Below are 17,009 nucleotides of genomic sequence, written 5' to 3' on the forward strand. Positions count from 1 at the left end.
AGCAAGACTTGTAAAATAGATATAAAAGCCCTGCTACTATTTATGATTTATATTTTTTGCATAGCTCTAGGTTTATGACATGAACAGAAGGGCTCTACTTTATGTCAATAGAATCAGATTTGTCTGCTGGATACGAATATTTGACAGTTTGTTTCTTTTTCACATAAAGTTTTCAAGTTTGAACAGGGATCATAATGACGTTCAGCCTGACAACAGCATTCACATGTTAGTTAATATGCTAACTTTTCATTGCATGTTTGCATTTTTTTCTTTCATTCAGTTGTAGTTTTAAAATTTGTCTTAACCTTCTTTTTTATTGTGTTTTGTAGCACTTCATACAGAGCGCACTAACAAAATTCTATTAACAAATCTGTAGGGCCACCCTGTATGAATAAAGGCTGCGTAATCTGAATAAACAGACATTTCCTTAGGGTGTAAACTAAAACTATGTTGAAGTTAAGTCCATGTGCTTCTACAGAGGGAACGTCTTTGCTTTATTGCATTTGTAATATTTTAGACATTTATGTGTGTGAATTGTGTGTGTAATACAGAAAAAAAGAAACCATAAAAAGGAGAGAAAAAAGAGACTGAGTCAAAAGGGGGAAAAAAAAAGAATATCAGTAGGTTTGTAAAAGACAGAAAATCCCGGAGGCAATGGGACAGTGGGACACACACACACACACACACACACACACACACACACACACACACACACACACACAAGGACAGGCTCAGCCGTCCCTCCTCTGTCTGTCTATTATTGATGTTGGGCACGCAGGGTTCCCACTCAGCCATCTGTTCTCAGCTCTCCCACTCCGTGCCCCCTTTGCTTCTTGCCTACCACTTTGGCAGACTGGCATAAGCAGAGCAATGCTGTCCTATCAAAGTGTGAATACTTCATAAATATCTCACACTATCGGGGAGTTAGCTGTTGGAGGAAGAGCCAGAGAGAGAGAGAGACGAGAAACAGCATCACAGTAATGTGATGAATTTTTCATTAATTCAACCTCTTTGTTGGATGACTTCCAACGTACGCATTGATTTGCGGTGCAAGATATAATCATGTCATGACTGCATCAGAAATAAACAGAATTGGCGGTGGGGTGTGGTTTGTGATGGACTGTCAATAGTCCTCTCGTGTGCATGTTTTCAGATCATAATCAAATCATAGCCCCGCCCTCCTACTGTTAATAGCATATGGCTGCAGGTTTCATTTGATTTGACTTGTAATTGATGACCATGTATATTCAGTCAAGCCCGGTTGCCAGGGGTAACGAGGTTCTGTAGAGTAGTTTTGATTGGCTGTGGGGTTGTCACATGAGGCTTCACTTGGCCTCAGCTGGGGCCACATGTGGCGACTGTGGAGATGTGTAAGGGTGGCGTGTGTTTGCAAACACTTGGCTTCGCCTTACAGTTAATCCATAGACGCAATCCTCAGCTCTACTCCACAGACTTTGCTGTGTACCCCACTCCCCCACCCACCCACACACACACACACACACACACACACACATACACACACAAACACACGCACACACACACACACACACACACACACACATGTGCATCCAAATATACACAGTAAATGGATTGTAAATGTTGCGTGCCAGTCTCATGCAGAAATTGCAAGCATCACTGACTTAACATGTGTCTTCAATTACATCCCCCTGACTGACACAAAGGGTCAGATGTTGGTAAGGCGATGCCATGTGTGGGGAGTGGGGGTGATTAAGGTAAGATATTGGTTTGGAGCTTTAGAAACCTAAGCTATCATCCATCGTGTGACTTGTCTTTTCCATATTCCTAGAGGAGTGGAAGAAGCTTTATTCTCTGGCTAGCCCCAGAGTTAAGACCCCCCAGGGAGTACGAGATGAGAGGGAAATTAATAATGTGTAGAGACTCAAAGGCTTTGACTGAAGCAAAGGATCAGAAGAGGGTGAAGACAGTGTATTAGAGGCAGAAAGGGAAACAGAAACACAGAAAGCACAACCAGGCAGATAGGCCACCTTTGAGAAAGAGGAGTGGCATTAGGAGTGAGATAAAAGCTGCCAGCTCCTAAAAAAAAATAAAGTGTTTTAAAAAGGTCAGGGATACTCCACTGAAAATTCAAATACTTTATTCAGAGCCTCTTTGCTTGAGAGGCTTCTGGGTAGCTCTTTCGCGGAGTGTTCTTTCAAGCAGTTAGATAAAATTAAACAATACTCTGTAACCACATCTGCTTTGTTTGTGGTGAAATTGTACATGAATAGATACATTAGAAATGTAATATTCATTTTAAATTGTCACAGTGTGAGAACAAATTTCTCCTTCCGCAGAAAACAGATTGCAAATTAGCATTTCCTCTTCGAAGCCAGAGGGAGTCACAAACAGCACTTCCAATACTGAGACATATTTTTCAAATTATAGCATGAGTGTCGAGCATGAACTAAAAAAGAGAACAACCCCCTAAATGATAAGGAAACTAGAGATTTAATATTAATAGGCTTTACCCTGTGATGTGTGAACGTCACGTGAGCAGTGTTGGCACACTCAGGTCTTGTCTCAGGGGGCCATGCAGGCTTTGGCCCTGCTGTGGCCTCTCTGGCTCGATGCCAGAACCTGGACAAACCAGCTGTGTTTCACTGGATGTGACCACAGCTGATCACACTACCCAGAATTAAATATTAATTGTGACTGAGTACTGAATTTATCCACCTTTATGCCCATTCACGTAACCATTAAACTGTTTTCATCTTTATGTTTGCTTTTTTCATATTTCTCTTTTACAAAGATAATGTAGGCTAATGGTACCTAACTTCCAAAATGGGTTTTGTTTATCAAAAAAAGTGCGAGTGGAGGATCCAGCACAAACCCCGATAGAGTTCTTATCCCCTAGAAATGTCCTAAAATCCTAAAAATGTCTTTAAATCAGAGATATGTCCTAAAATCTAAGAAATGTCCTAAAATCTAAGAAATGTCCTAAAATCTAAGACATGTCCCAAAATCCTAGAATCATGTGGGGGTGCCATGATTGGCCCCTGGCCTCCTTTAATTTTGGGAAAGTGCTCCCCAAGCAAAGCAAGTTAATAATCCCTGATGTAGGCTAATAAAAACCCAAAAAATAGAGCTAATAATGATGCTGGGGCAATGTGCCATATGTGATCCCTCCCTGCAGTATGGCCAGGTGGGCAGCGTGCCACCCAGCACCACAATGCCTTCACCCACAGTGATTTATTAAATACCCTAACCACTGGCTAAACAGAGACTCAGCCAAATTAGCAATCTATTCTTCTCAACTGTCCCCTTCCTTTTTGTCCTCTATCTGTAAAGTGCAGTTAGAATATACGTTGAGTAAGTGTGTAATGGTAGACTGGCTCCGTATTGGAGCCATTAAGCATGAACATGACTGCCTATTACACGGGTCTTTAGCGACACAGAGAAATAACCCCTTATCATCCTGTCGAGCAATAGCCCTGTCGAGGTTTCCCTCCGTTGAGTGGTTAGATGTAAATGAATGTGATGTATACCATAACAGTGGCCCCACGTAATCCCTCCACTCTCCACAACTGATTATGTTAAACATGAGAACAACTTGAATAGAGAGAGTAAAAAGGTTTGGTCAGAAGCGCTCCAGCATAAGTACTCGGCGCTCCTAAAGTGGTCATCTTCCCTTCGCAACAGCAATTAGCTCATCTTGAATGTTAGATACCATAAGCACCGAGATGTGGCATTGTGTGTTTAGACAAGAGGGAGTTTGATGAGACGCTGTGGATGACACACCTGCCGAGGAAGAGGGGCTGAGATAACAATTTCCCTCTCCCTGTCGAGGAGACATCTGGCATTGCCACGGTGTTGCGAGCTGAAATACACCCAGGAGTGGGTAATGACGCGTAGGAGACAGGGTTTGTGTTTTGGTGTGTTTTGGTGTGTTTTGGTGTGTGTGTGTGTGTGTGTGTGTGTGTGTGTGTGTGTGTGTGTGTGTGTGTGTGTGTGTGTGTGTGTGTGTGTGTGTGTGTGTGTGTGTGTGTGTGTGGGAGTGGGACGGTAGTTCCCTCATCTTCCTGAACTAGCCTCTGTAGACTCTGCAAGCACGCCATCTGTAGTCCTCAGCCATAAAACCCACTTCCATGTGACTCATTTGCGGCGCTAAATCAGCTTAACTACATGCAAACATTTAACCTTCTTCTGCTAATAAAACAAAAAAAAGAGAGTTTAGCAAACTATAAAAAAAAAAACAAGATAGAAGTTATATTAACAAAAACATAGAGATGTTTAAGTGTGTGTTTTTGTGCGTAATCTAACCAAAGTGGTACCCACCCCCCCATGTCTGTGCACCACATGTCTTGAATGTCACCATTAACATGGCGGCCTTGCTTTATGTTTACACACAGTCCTTCGTGGTGCTGCATACTTCTGAGAGAGGTTGCTAAGAAACTTGCAAGTAATGCTCGATAATAATCACCCGTGAAGAAAGGTGAATAATGAACTTTTCCTTTTAACTGGTGGCAAGTACAAAGCAGTGTGATAGTGGCTCCCTGGTTGTGGAATATATTGCTTTTGTCATTAATTGTTACCTCTGACTGTTTATCTTTTCCTGCGTTCACACTGAGAGTGACACAACAGGCCACAAGTTATTTTCAGTGGCTGCCGGTGACGTGAAGCAAGCAATCAAAGTTGAGCTGGCCTCAATGTTTTCAGTTCCAGTGACGCTCTGAAAAGTCAAACAGGGGCATTGTTGTGGAGGGAGAATGACGACTCGATGTAAGGACGGGTCAAAAAGCCTGAAATGAAAAGTTTGGTTTTGCTTGCATATTTTTATTTCTCAGTAATGAGTGGCAATAATAAATTAAAAATTGCCTGAATAGAAGTGTTAAAATACTAAACTTTGTGTAAAAAAAATAAAATAAAAATGGAAGCTTTCTGAGGCCCATCTCAACCCTTAAAGGGGCAAAATGTTTGAGTCCGCTCCTGTACAAGGATTCATCTCCAAATTCTGGTAGAGCCAAGATAAATATGAAAAAAATCACAAAAATAAATAGATAAATATCACAAATTAGGTGAATTAATCTTGCAATAAAACCGTAACAATTAAGAACGATATGCTTACCTGTGTTTCTTTTTATTCCAGGTGATCTCCGCTCTGTCAAGGATCTCCCACCACAGCATTGCACAAATCAAAGGCATCAGGTATGTGTCTCATTTTTTACTCTCTCATTCATCATTTGAACAGCTGAAGCACTCAAGAGCATCCGTGTCAAACAAACCATTTGGATGAATGTGTTCCATGTTTACTATATTAAGACAGAAGTGGCTATTAACATCTGCTGCTCATTTACAAGTCAGTTTACATTTTTAGGCAATTAGCTGCAGCTTTTAGCCACCGTTATCCTGCAAGGCACAAAACTCGCAACACATTTCCATCTGTCATTCAAACAGCCCTGCAGTAAGTTTAGTAGCACATCATAAGCATGAATGTCTGAGTCAGAATAATACCTTGTATGCAGAGGTAGTAGTTTTTCACAGATAATAGTGAAACTGAGAAAATCCTTCACACTGTTTTATCACGGCCAGAATGAGCTTCTGATTTCTCTTCATTTGCTCAATGTGCTCGATGTGTGGTGGCTCAGCAGCGCCACATAAAAAGCCATTTTATCCGTTTGAGTAATGGGTAGATGGAGGCGACCCATTAGGAGCCATGCCAGGAAGTGGAGGGAGGAGAAAGAGAGAGAGAAGAGAGCACGTCCCTCGCCATTAATAAAGACAACACAACGTACTGACTGCTGGCTAATTCACCGCCTGTCCACACTGACCGTGTCAGAAATCAAGGCTCATTTGGCCAAACTGTAAATCACACTTTCTAATCTAAGTTCATCTCAGCAATTTTAATTGAGTAGTAAACTATTATTGAAGTTCAGATTCTGTGGGTCAGAGGTAAGAACATGGACGAATCTGGCTTTATCACAAAAGGAATATAAAGTTTTCTCAAACCTGATTCCCAAAGAGGGCAGCAAGGTGATAAACCCATTTAAACCTTAAGCAACATCTCTTTTCTCGTGCTGCTTTTAGATGCCTTTTAAAAGTGCATAAACCTTGAATCCTGAATAACTTGATGTGATTTCTTTCAAAAACATGGGGGTAAAAAATAGCAATGAGCGAGTTGGTAAAAATGTTTCACAAACTGCAAGAAATTAGGAGGTTAGAGATTTTTTTTTAAAAAAAAAACTTGGGAACTGTTTTTTTTTTATTTTTGCTAATTTTCAGGTAATTGTCTTGTACTTTTCACTTTTTTGTGTGATTTTTTTGGTAATTTCTTCTTTTGTTGCTCTTTCTTTTTCCAATGTTTTTGAAAGAAAACAAGCCAGTTTGTAAAACTTGTGTCCTTGAGCAAAAAACTAAATTCCTTTTAGTCTCGGGGGTTACCCTGACCTTTTACCCTGCTATGGAGGTTAACACAACTGCCTTGTAGGAATCAATAAAGTATGACTTAATTTATCAGGTCACATTTGGCTCTTGGCCTGAACAAGAAAACATTTGTTAATGTAATTAGATGGTACACTGAACCATATTCCCTCAAGGGGACATTGGAATTGCATAGTTACAGTGATCTAACTATACATGAATATCTTGATTATAACCCATTGGTAATCATACTTTGATGAATAACAAAAAAATTCATTTGGTTACATTTTAGAAATCCTAACTCAAAATGCAAACTATTTTTAGAGGCTTCTCCATCCTTTGCCGCGTTGACCATGTGTTCCCCATTCCACATTTGGTGTAGGAGGTGTCCCCCCCTGTGTGTGAAATTGAGTTTTAACAATTTGAACAACTACTGTTATATCAAAAACTGTGCGATGAATGCAAGTCTGTTATTTACTGGCCTTCTAGCTGTGTTTTTTCCCTCCAACTTGCAAAAAAAAACCCCACCCAAAAAACATGTGTCTCTTCGCTGGTTTCATGTTTCACCAGACAAGTATCTACTCCAGCTTTCCTTCATTTTATGCTCAATAGTTTTAATTGCTTTGCTTGAGCTGGCGTGCTAGTGATTGGCTTCCCATGGTTTTATGCAAGAGAGATGGAGACATCTGGGAGGATTCGCCCGTACAACTTTATGTATCAAAAAAATAAGCTACTGAGTGAGGTGTTGATTCTCAGTGGTATTGGCAGTAGTGCGAATTCAGTGTTGATATCTAATCAGTGATGAAAAGAGTACTTCATCCACCAAAATGGCAATTTGTATATCAATTACTGTGTTATACTGTATTATATCATTAACCTGTGTTATATTGAATTTGTGAAGAAATTTGTGTTGTTTTTCTCAAATGCCTCGGGTGAACGAAGAATCCAAAAACAGAGAATTTTCTAAACAGCAAATATATATCAAAACAACTTATGCTATGTATAATCCAATTTTCCGTTTTTCAGTCATATGTTCAGTACTTCAAAAACATTTTCCAACAGCAACCTGAACTGAAAGTAAAACCTATCGATACTCTCTTCAAAGCCAGACTCCTCTGACAAAACCGGTAATTTTACCTCACTGAACATGGGAGCTGAGGGTCTACCACTGCCTCAAACGGTAGTTTGTTTGTGTTATTATGTGACTTTGGTGTTTAAAAGGGTTAGTTCAGTTTCACCAAATTCACACAAGAACAAAAACTAACTAACTGAGTGAGGCAGTGGTGGACCAGCAGCTCATATATTCAGTGATGTCAAATTAATGTTTTTGTCAGTGGAGTCTGGCTTTGAAGAGAACATAGATACATTTTAGTGTTGTTCAGTTTCTGAAAGGGGAACTTGGATTATTGCTGCACAAGGTGTCTGAAACTTTGTAAACATATGTTTTAATATATTTATTTATTTATATTATATTTATTTATATATATATTTGTTTTACTTTTGATAAATACAGACCCCTATGATTCAATTCATCCTCTGATTTTTGGATTCATCCTTCACCAGTTTTCTTTGCGAATTTAACATAACATGGGATGAGTAATTGATATACAAGTGGTCATTTTTTGGAGTGAAGTATTCTTTAACTGGAGCTCCTAGCAATGATCTCTTACTGCTTTTGTCAAAGAATTTCAAATGTGAATGGGGGTTATGAACTGATAACCACTGCATAATGAGATCTGAAGTTGTGTTGTATGATACAGCATAAACAAACTGTTGCTATGAAGTAGAGCGCTTACACAACATGGATGCTCAATGACCCCGACTGACCTTTCTAAGGGGTCTTCTAGCTTCTTGGTCATTGTCCTCAGGGCAAGGTCAGCTGCTGACAAAGGCCCCAGTGACCCGTCAGAACTCTGTCTCGCTTCAGAGCCCCCGTCACCTATATACAGACGTGTCAACTGCTATAATGCATTCAAACACATACCATACCGTTCATGTAAGTACTGAACCATATATAGACAGACTCTGCAGGTCTATTTGAAATGATGTGGTCATGTATAGCAGCTTTCAGAATAAGGTTGCAAAGTGCATTATAGAAGCATATCAGACAACATTTTATCTGCGCTGCTCAAAGGATGTTTTATGTGTCTCTGTACATCTTTTAGAGGGATGCACCAGAGATTTAGTATTGTACTTCTGTAATGTTGGGAGGCTGGTAAAAAAAAAAAAAAAAAAAAAAAAAACAGATTAAAAAAATGTTAAAATTGAAGCAGCAGTAACCAAGATGAATAAACTAAACTTTTTGTGACACTGATGGGGTGCCCTTTTACAAAGCAAATAGATAAGAACATACCGTATAAAATAAACTGTTTTTAAAAGAGGTATATATATATTTTTTTTGTCAACTTTAGTTCCTCAGGGTGGAAGTCTCAGTGTCCAGACAATAACCTCACAGTTTGAGATCATTTAAGTACAGACACCACATCAGGCCATCCACTGTGTTTTTAAATGACTGAAGAGTTCCTCACTGTGTTGGGTAACATTGCCACAGGCATGTCCATTGACGTTCTGCTGAAGCCCATTGATCTCGTCTTTGATGTGTGTTCACTGTACTCAGGCATCGACAGTTCAGCTCTCTGTCACTGCGTCAGCATTCAGGTCACGGTCGGATATTTGAGGCTGTATTTTGCATGGTTCTCTGCACATCCAGAGTTGCTCTGGACACACAAATATTCATACTCACAGTATACTTTTTGGTCTTTTAGTCTTTTTGTTTCTGTTCTCATGTTGACATACCCATGTGATCTCAACCAGCTCTAATTTTCCTCCAATTTCTCAACATGTTTTTTCCAACTTTAACATTGTACGGTTAAATTTTGAGGCACTTCTCTTACTATCCAGGTGAAATAATACAGATGAGTCTGAGTCCATCACAAAAAAAGCAGAGGAACAGCTTACTTTAAGCTGTTCCTCTGCTTTATGGAGTCTTTTTTTGTCCTCTGTTTCATCTCTCATGTGGCTGTCAAGATACTTTGCAGGCACCATTCTAAAAGATCTTACTCTGCTCTCCTCCTGCATGAACTGTGCAGAGAATTGGACATCAATCAAAGACATTTTTTTTTTATTGTTTTAAGCTATATTTCAGTTTCAGTTTAAGAAACACCCTTATGTAATTTCTTCAAATTTGGCACAAACAGAAATACCCATATTTGATGCATTGTATACTGTAATGGCTACATATGAGTGTCGACAGACAGTCATGTTAACCATAACTGCAGCTACTGTGGTGAGGCAGTAATTGTAGTAGTTTATATTGTATATGGGTTTTTTGTTTTTTGTTTTGAAGAAGTTGGTTGAAGAAGGTCTGATTTCATAGTGTCTCCTTCGCCCCACTTCTAAAACTAAACCTACATCCTTGATATCATCTACATCTCTCCATCTCTGAACAATTTATCGTTAAAACTGTCAATCACAAACCTTAAATCCTCTTTGTGTCTGGGGGCCCCATGATCCAATCTCTCAGTGTGTCCTGGGAGTTGACCTTGTGTTTCTCACAGCTTATCTACAGTATAAGCCTGCGTCATCCTCCGTCCTGTTATTCAGCTGCCTTCCGTCGCTTATCTTCACTGTCCTCAGCTAACTTCACTCTGACCTTCAACCCGCTCGCTCTTTGCTGTCCTAGTTCATCACTGATCCGTGCTGGTGGAGTGTGTGTGCTGTGGGCCCCGGGGATCGGGGCCGTAGAGTGTGAGAGACCTCAGCTCAGCATCCAGACAAAGAGCAGATGAGGAGGAAGTATGCTGAGGCGTTTAGATAGTGATAGTCCTGTACAGAACAGTGTACGCATTATTTCCTTTCCTTGAACCTGATATTTATTTAGATTTGTGTAGGATGTTTTGGTGTGACTTGTGTAACGGTCTTAAGTGCCACTATTTTTTTTTTTTAAGTTTATTATGGCTTTGTACATGTAAATATATAGCGGTGTAGCCAGTTTGTCCAATCGTAAATATAGCTCCTACAAATTAGAATAGCAGTGGTTGATGCTGAAAAGATAAAGCTTTAAAATAGCGTTTAGAGTTCTTTGTCGTAAAGTGAAAAGTACAAGTTGTTAACAATAAAATTTAATTACACATTCATAGAGCCTGGGTATGTAGAGCTGACCGTAAAGGAAAAGTTTGTACTATACACATGCAGTCTTATATACAGAAAAATTGCATTAAATAAGACAAAAGAAAAAAAATGATAAAAAAAAAGATAAAACATAGTAATTAAAAAGATAGATAAAATAAGGATGTTAAAAATGAAAATAAGAGTAAGTCATTTACTTAGTAAGAGCTAAGACTAATTACTTTGATGACACACAACTGAATTGTTGGGCTGCATCTAACTGTTATTCTTTTTTTTCTTCATTAAATCAATTAATGAAATGTCAATAAGGCAGGTATAACAGGTATAAAAAAAAAAATCAAAAATGTTTTCTAAAGCCCAAGTTAATGTTTTCACATTGCTTCTTTTAACAAACCAAATTTTCCAAAAACATTAAAATATACATTTTGCAAATTTATAGAACAGGAAAAAGCAACAAATTCCTTACATTTTAGAAGCTGGAGTTAGATAATATGTGGCATTTCTACTAGAAATATGACCCAAACAGTAATTTCTTATCAAAATAAATGGTTTCCTGTTGATCAACACAAATGTTTAATTAACTAATCATCTCAGCTTCACCCTGAAGTCCCTTTGTAATGAATGAAAACCCATTTGTAGCTTCAAAGCTACATCTTCAATGTAATGAATATAAATAGATAATAATAATCAGGGCATTTAACAGCTGCTGACATATAGTTAAAACAAATTTCGGACTCCACACCGGGACGATGTTGATGTGCATCCTAAACTGTTTGTTTTTTTGTGTAGGATGAGGGAGTTGCAGTGCACAGCAGGACGATCACCCACATTACACACATTATTGCAGTTATAACAATGTACATTCACTCCGTATGTTTCACTCAGGTTTTAATGTGAGTACTTATGTCACTTGTAAATATTGTGTAGAAGTTCACAATGCAAAGATATAAGGTCTAACAGTACTCATGTGCCATTTTGCACACACACACACACACACACACACACACACACACACACACACACACACACACACACACACACACACATACCCTCCCCAGGCATGAGTGGAGGGCTTTATAGACAGTCCTGGTACAATAAGTAGCAAAGTGCACTAGCTTGCTGGAGCTGCAGCGATTTATCGACCCCTCCAGAAACAAAGTCCTGTCCTGGGACGCAAAACTGCTTCCAACGCTGACCATTTGAGCCGCGCTCGCACCTAATGACTACACTGTTGTTCTGCTGTTCGACAATAAATGATCAATGGGACCGGCTCACTGCGGCTTTGTCCAGCACACATTCCCTTCACTGACTTTAAGGAAGGAGGAAGAGAAAAGAAATTAGACAATGAAATCAAGAGAGGAGAGGCAGGACATTAAGGAGGAAATGTTGGCTCAGACAAAGTTAGGATGTTAAACTTGGGTAATCATTTATTACATTTAAGCAGTGCAAAAGGTAACTTCTATTTTTTTTCTTTTTCAATTTGATGTTATTGTTCATCTTTATTTAACCATAAAAGCTTCACTGCGATCTTTTTTTAAAGTTTTTGATAAAGACACAATGGTTTTGAATTATTGGTCCATTCGCACTACAACAGGCTGTAAATTTCCTTTTCATTTGTGTCCTGTTAAAAGACATTCAGTAAGTTTTCTTTTTGTTAGATAATCAATTTAAACTATAAAAAAGACAATAACACAAAAAGTACACATCTAATCTGTAATGCCCCTCTTAATGCTTCCTCAGTCCCATGTGGCATACAGAAAAAAAAATATTATTTTCTTAATTTTATGGCTCCATGTTTTTCAAATAACTTTTATGAGTTTCCTTGAAAAAAATGATGCCATTTGGTGGTTATTAGAAGAAAATGGTAATTGCTTTAAAAGAAGCATTCAATTTAAAATAGAAAATAAATCATATTCCTTTTATAGTTTTTTTGTTGTTGTATTTTAGTTTAAATAGATGGATACTTCATTCTCCAAATCCGTTGAATTTGATTGCTGGCCTGTAGATATATATATCTTTTTTTTGTTTGTTTGTGTCATTTTCTGCTGACCTGTACTCACTGAAAGACTCTCTAGATAAGGCTCAACATTGAGGCATTGTCATGAATTATTGAATCTCAGTATAAGTACTAAGAATGAGTGTAAGTGAGTGTTTTCATCTAAATAGTACAAACATGTAAAGAAATACTGGACTTGTAAAATTAAATAACAGATACACTTTTTTATATGTTTTATAAATAATGTATCATCTGTTCGCCTCTCTGCTTATTTTAAGTGTTCGATGGCTCACAAATAACATTTAAGTCCTGTTAGGTCAAAGAAGGTAGAGGAACGTAGATTTATTGTTCATTTTTTAAACAAAAAACAAAAAAAAAAAAAGCATACATTTTGTCATAGTTTTTATCATGAAAGATCTATTTTATCTTGTCACCATCTCGTCTTCCACATAGAAAAGGTCGCTGACAAACATTCTTTGTCATAGTTTTTGTTAACAAAATGAACACTCCTCTAACAAAGATTTTAATGAAGAAATGTTGCCTTAATGTGTGTAAATCTACCTACTGAACACAAAGCGTATTTGATGTGTCTGAAGAAATCTCTGGATCACATTTAAACAAACAAATAATCTCTGACTTCTGCTTTAAAGAATCAGTTGTTCTCAAACAATACAGATAAAATACAAAAAAATAAACACCTAAGTAAGCCAAATGAAGAGGGCTGGTGGACAACATCAGGAGATAAGGTGTAAAAGAAAGAAATATACGTTATATTCACTGAATAAATGACTGATTGCATAGAAAAAACCAGGTACCACAACATGCTCTCTAATTTACTGCACAGCGTACAGGCCTGAACATGAAGCAACACACTTGCAGGAAAGACAATAGAGCATTATTGAATAGCCAGGAGACTGCTCATCATCGGAGCCCTGATGAAATTATAAACACAGTTCAATTACACCTGGTTGTATCATTTAGGCGAAATGAAAACGGCAGCACTGGGCAGTGCTTGGCTCCGCAGAACAACACTGAGGCGATACTTATGAGCGCGTAACTCCGCAAACTACTACGTAATTAAATTTAGCCCTGCGGGACTCCATTAATAACTTATAATATAATGCACATTTCATTGGAGGGGGCCATAAGATGTGGGTGTGTTATTATGCTCTGGAGGAAACACCTTCTGCGCTGTGTGTCTGTTCATAACAGTGAGTGAGAATGTAACATAAATCAGACGAGGCCGTTTTTGTATTATGATTTCTTAATAATAGTTCTTGTAATTAGCTCTTGGAAATACAGAAGTTTTAATGAAGTCAACCACTTGAAACCAAAAAGTTAGCAGAGTTAATGAATCAGAGAAGACTGTGGAGTTTGCAGGATTATTTGCGTGTGTGTGTGTGTGTGTGTGTGTGTGTGCGTGCGTGCGTGTGTGCGTATGCACATGCCTGAGGGTGACCAGCTGACCTTTGACTATGTAGCTGAGCATTCATTAACTTGATGGCTGATGCACTTTTTAGTGTGACCGCTGCTTTAATTACACAAAGGCTAATTGCTGGTGTCACACAGATGCACACAGCTTGACACACAGAGACAAACCTGCACATAAAGCAGCTTAAATGACAAAGATGTACAACTTTTTTTTTCTTTTTCTATACTTTATTTATATGTTTTTCAGTTAATTTACACACAGACAGTCAAATTAATACACACCACCCTCCCCAGATCCTGAAACGGTAAACAAATTATACATAAATAAATTACAAAATAATAAAATAACAAAGAATAGGAATATAAAAAATATATATGATAATGCTAACAACAATTATAAAAATTGTGTATATATATATATATATATATGTATATATATATATATATGTACAAATATAAATAAAAGTAAATAATTATATGAAAACAAAAAGCTGTCAAACTGTTATTATAATTCCAACCACTAAATAGTTTACCTAGTACAAAATTGTATTTATTGCTTTTTTACACTTGTACTATAACTGTCACTTTATGAGATATTTGTCCACCACACAGCAGTGGGTCACTGCCGTTGGCTCTTTATGAAGACATAATATCACAATAAAAAGTCTCAGTTGTCTGATCGTATCTTGATATTAAACACAAAGGATTTCAGAGCTGAATGCTTACTTAGAGTAGACTGCTTAAAGAGAGCTTTGTCTGGCCTCTGACACTGAACCATCTGTATCATCTCCCAGCTCACTTCACAGTCAGCAACACACACACACACAGATACACGCACACACACACGCACAGACATTCATTTCTTTTTTTTCTGGATTCTTTCTTATCTGCTTTCCCACATGGAAACATCCATACATTTATCTTGTGGTTACATGCTATATCAATCACCAGCACCCAGCTCCTTATATTATAAATAAAATGTGTAACATTTTATTTATATAGGGGCTTAAGTTAAAGATAAAGTATTCTTTTAATTAAGCCAAAGTTAAGTTGAGTACATTTAATTTATGTATCTCAAAATTGTGGGGATTTAAAGTCTGTAAAACTTCTGACATCCTTTATCCAGAGGGTCTTGACTCATTTCAGGAATAATATGTGATTCACTTTTCTTTTTTTTTTTATTTACCAAAAATGGTAGATAAAACAAAATATTGCTCGGGGTGAATTGCCTACTAAACCTGCTTGCAACTTAACCAAACTTCAATGTCTTATTATTACAGAGTGAACTCTTTACCATTTATCTGCAGTATTTTTCAGATTTCATTTCATGTTTAAAAAAAAAAATGCACAGCTTGCATAAAGGATTTAGTTGGTCAAGAGAAAAATCTTGCATATGTCAGCTCATGCAGGCTTTATAACACAGCATTTGTTACTGGACAGAACTTCTGACGTGGTTTATCCCACTTTGCACAGCAAGTACTTTCGCTGGTTTGGCCACTATGGTGACATTCCTGGTAAAAAAAACATGCAGCTAATTTTTCTCTTCTTTTTCTTTTTCTCTTTTGTCACACTTAATCCCACTTTTTAAACGTATTAATAAGCAATGAGGGTTTTTTTTTTAAATTAAAAAATATGGGCTATACTTGGTACTATACTATACTTGGTGTTCCTTAAATTTTGTCGATATATTAATAAAAATAGATAGTGAAAAATCTATAGTCTTCATACCTTGGAATATGGTGTGAATGGATGTAGTTTGGTGTTGAAAATGAAACAAGTATTTTAATTTCACAGCCCTGCAATTGAATTTTTTTTTTTGTTTGTTTGTTTTTTGAAACATATCTTTATTATCTTTATCATTACTTACTATTACTTATTACTATAATAATAATGATAAATAATAATTTTTTTACATATATACATATTTTACATATATCAACCCCCTCCACACAAGCATCCCAAATCCCTCTGAACCCTCCACTTCCCTAACATAGGTTCTTCAAAATGACACAAAACAGTCTTAGTTCGCACGCATTGTGGGATGTTATAAAAGAGGAACGGTGTCCGTTCATGGAAAAATTGCTGTATTTTTAAACGTGGGCGCATCTTTCGCCCTGCTCTCCCCATGAGCCTGAAACCCTCCGCCCCTCTCTCACTGTGTACTCTGTCTCTTTCTTGAATAATGGTAGAGTCCTTTGCGTGTGTGCTTGTGTCCAGTGGCTCCTTGACAGTGAGAAAACAAATCATGTCTTCAGTTGTTACATTATTCAGCCAAAGTCAAGGTCAACTTTGCAGCACTGTTTACTGTAGCAGGAAACACCGCTGGCTGCTGCCGTGTGTGGGATTTATTACTTGAGGAGTGGATGCTAAGAACAGTATGCTGCCATCAAGGTGAAAATAAACAGACAGTAAAAGAATGTCATAGTATTGAGGCAATTGGGTACTTTGAAAGCTACTAATGACCAATAAATTTAACAGTTTTATTCCCCAAATGTTTGTTTTTTTTCCCCTGTAAAACATTTTACCATCATTACAGCTGAACGGAAATAGCCTGTGTTATTAAAATGAATCCAACATAAGAGGGATTAGTTCAATAATAGACGCTATTTCCGTTTCAGTAACTTTAGCGTGATTAGTGCTGATCATGACCTCACTGTTTTTAATGAGCTTCAGTTTTGCACAGCATTAAGCTAATAGGCTATAATTTGTAGCAATCAGCTCTTGTGAAAGGGGGAAAAAAAACATCATAAACACGGTTGGCCGATCGAGATCTAATCACACACTTCACAATAATAATGTTTGCAGAAAGCAGATATCTTTAAAAAGATTAGAAATAAATCCACCCCGTTTAATGAGATAATTGATTAGTCATCCATTTTTATGCTCTGCTACATTCCAGGAGTGTTGTGTTTGTTGACGCCACGCGGGTGAGGATGAGACATTTGAGAAGAGGAGGATTGGGATGAGCTTGGAGCGCTTCTCATAGCCATAATGTTTCATAACAAAAAGTGTACATATTGGTAGAGAAGGTTACTTTTGCTGTGTGAAAAACTGACAGCTCTAAACTTTGTCATTT

The 17,009-nt window shown here is 37.7% G+C and overlaps 1 protein-coding gene across 3 annotated transcripts in view; it reads left to right on the forward strand.

Moving 5' to 3' along the window:
• Nucleotides 1-17,009, forward strand: part of vav2 (vav 2 guanine nucleotide exchange factor) — a 237,670-nt gene that overhangs the window by 153,573 nt on the left and 67,088 nt on the right. For all 3 annotated transcript variants that reach the window (XM_042508992.1, XM_042508993.1, XM_042508994.1), the window contains exon 3: nucleotides 5,108-5,166. In XM_042508992.1, the coding sequence (XP_042364926.1) occupies nucleotides 5,108-5,166 (59 nt within the window). The remainder of the gene's footprint in view (nucleotides 1-5,107; nucleotides 5,167-17,009) is intronic.

Source organism: Plectropomus leopardus, chromosome 20 (genome assembly GCF_008729295.1).
Source record: "Plectropomus leopardus isolate mb chromosome 20, YSFRI_Pleo_2.0, whole genome shotgun sequence".
In the NCBI taxonomy this organism is placed as follows: domain Eukaryota; kingdom Metazoa; phylum Chordata; class Actinopteri; order Perciformes; family Serranidae; genus Plectropomus; species Plectropomus leopardus.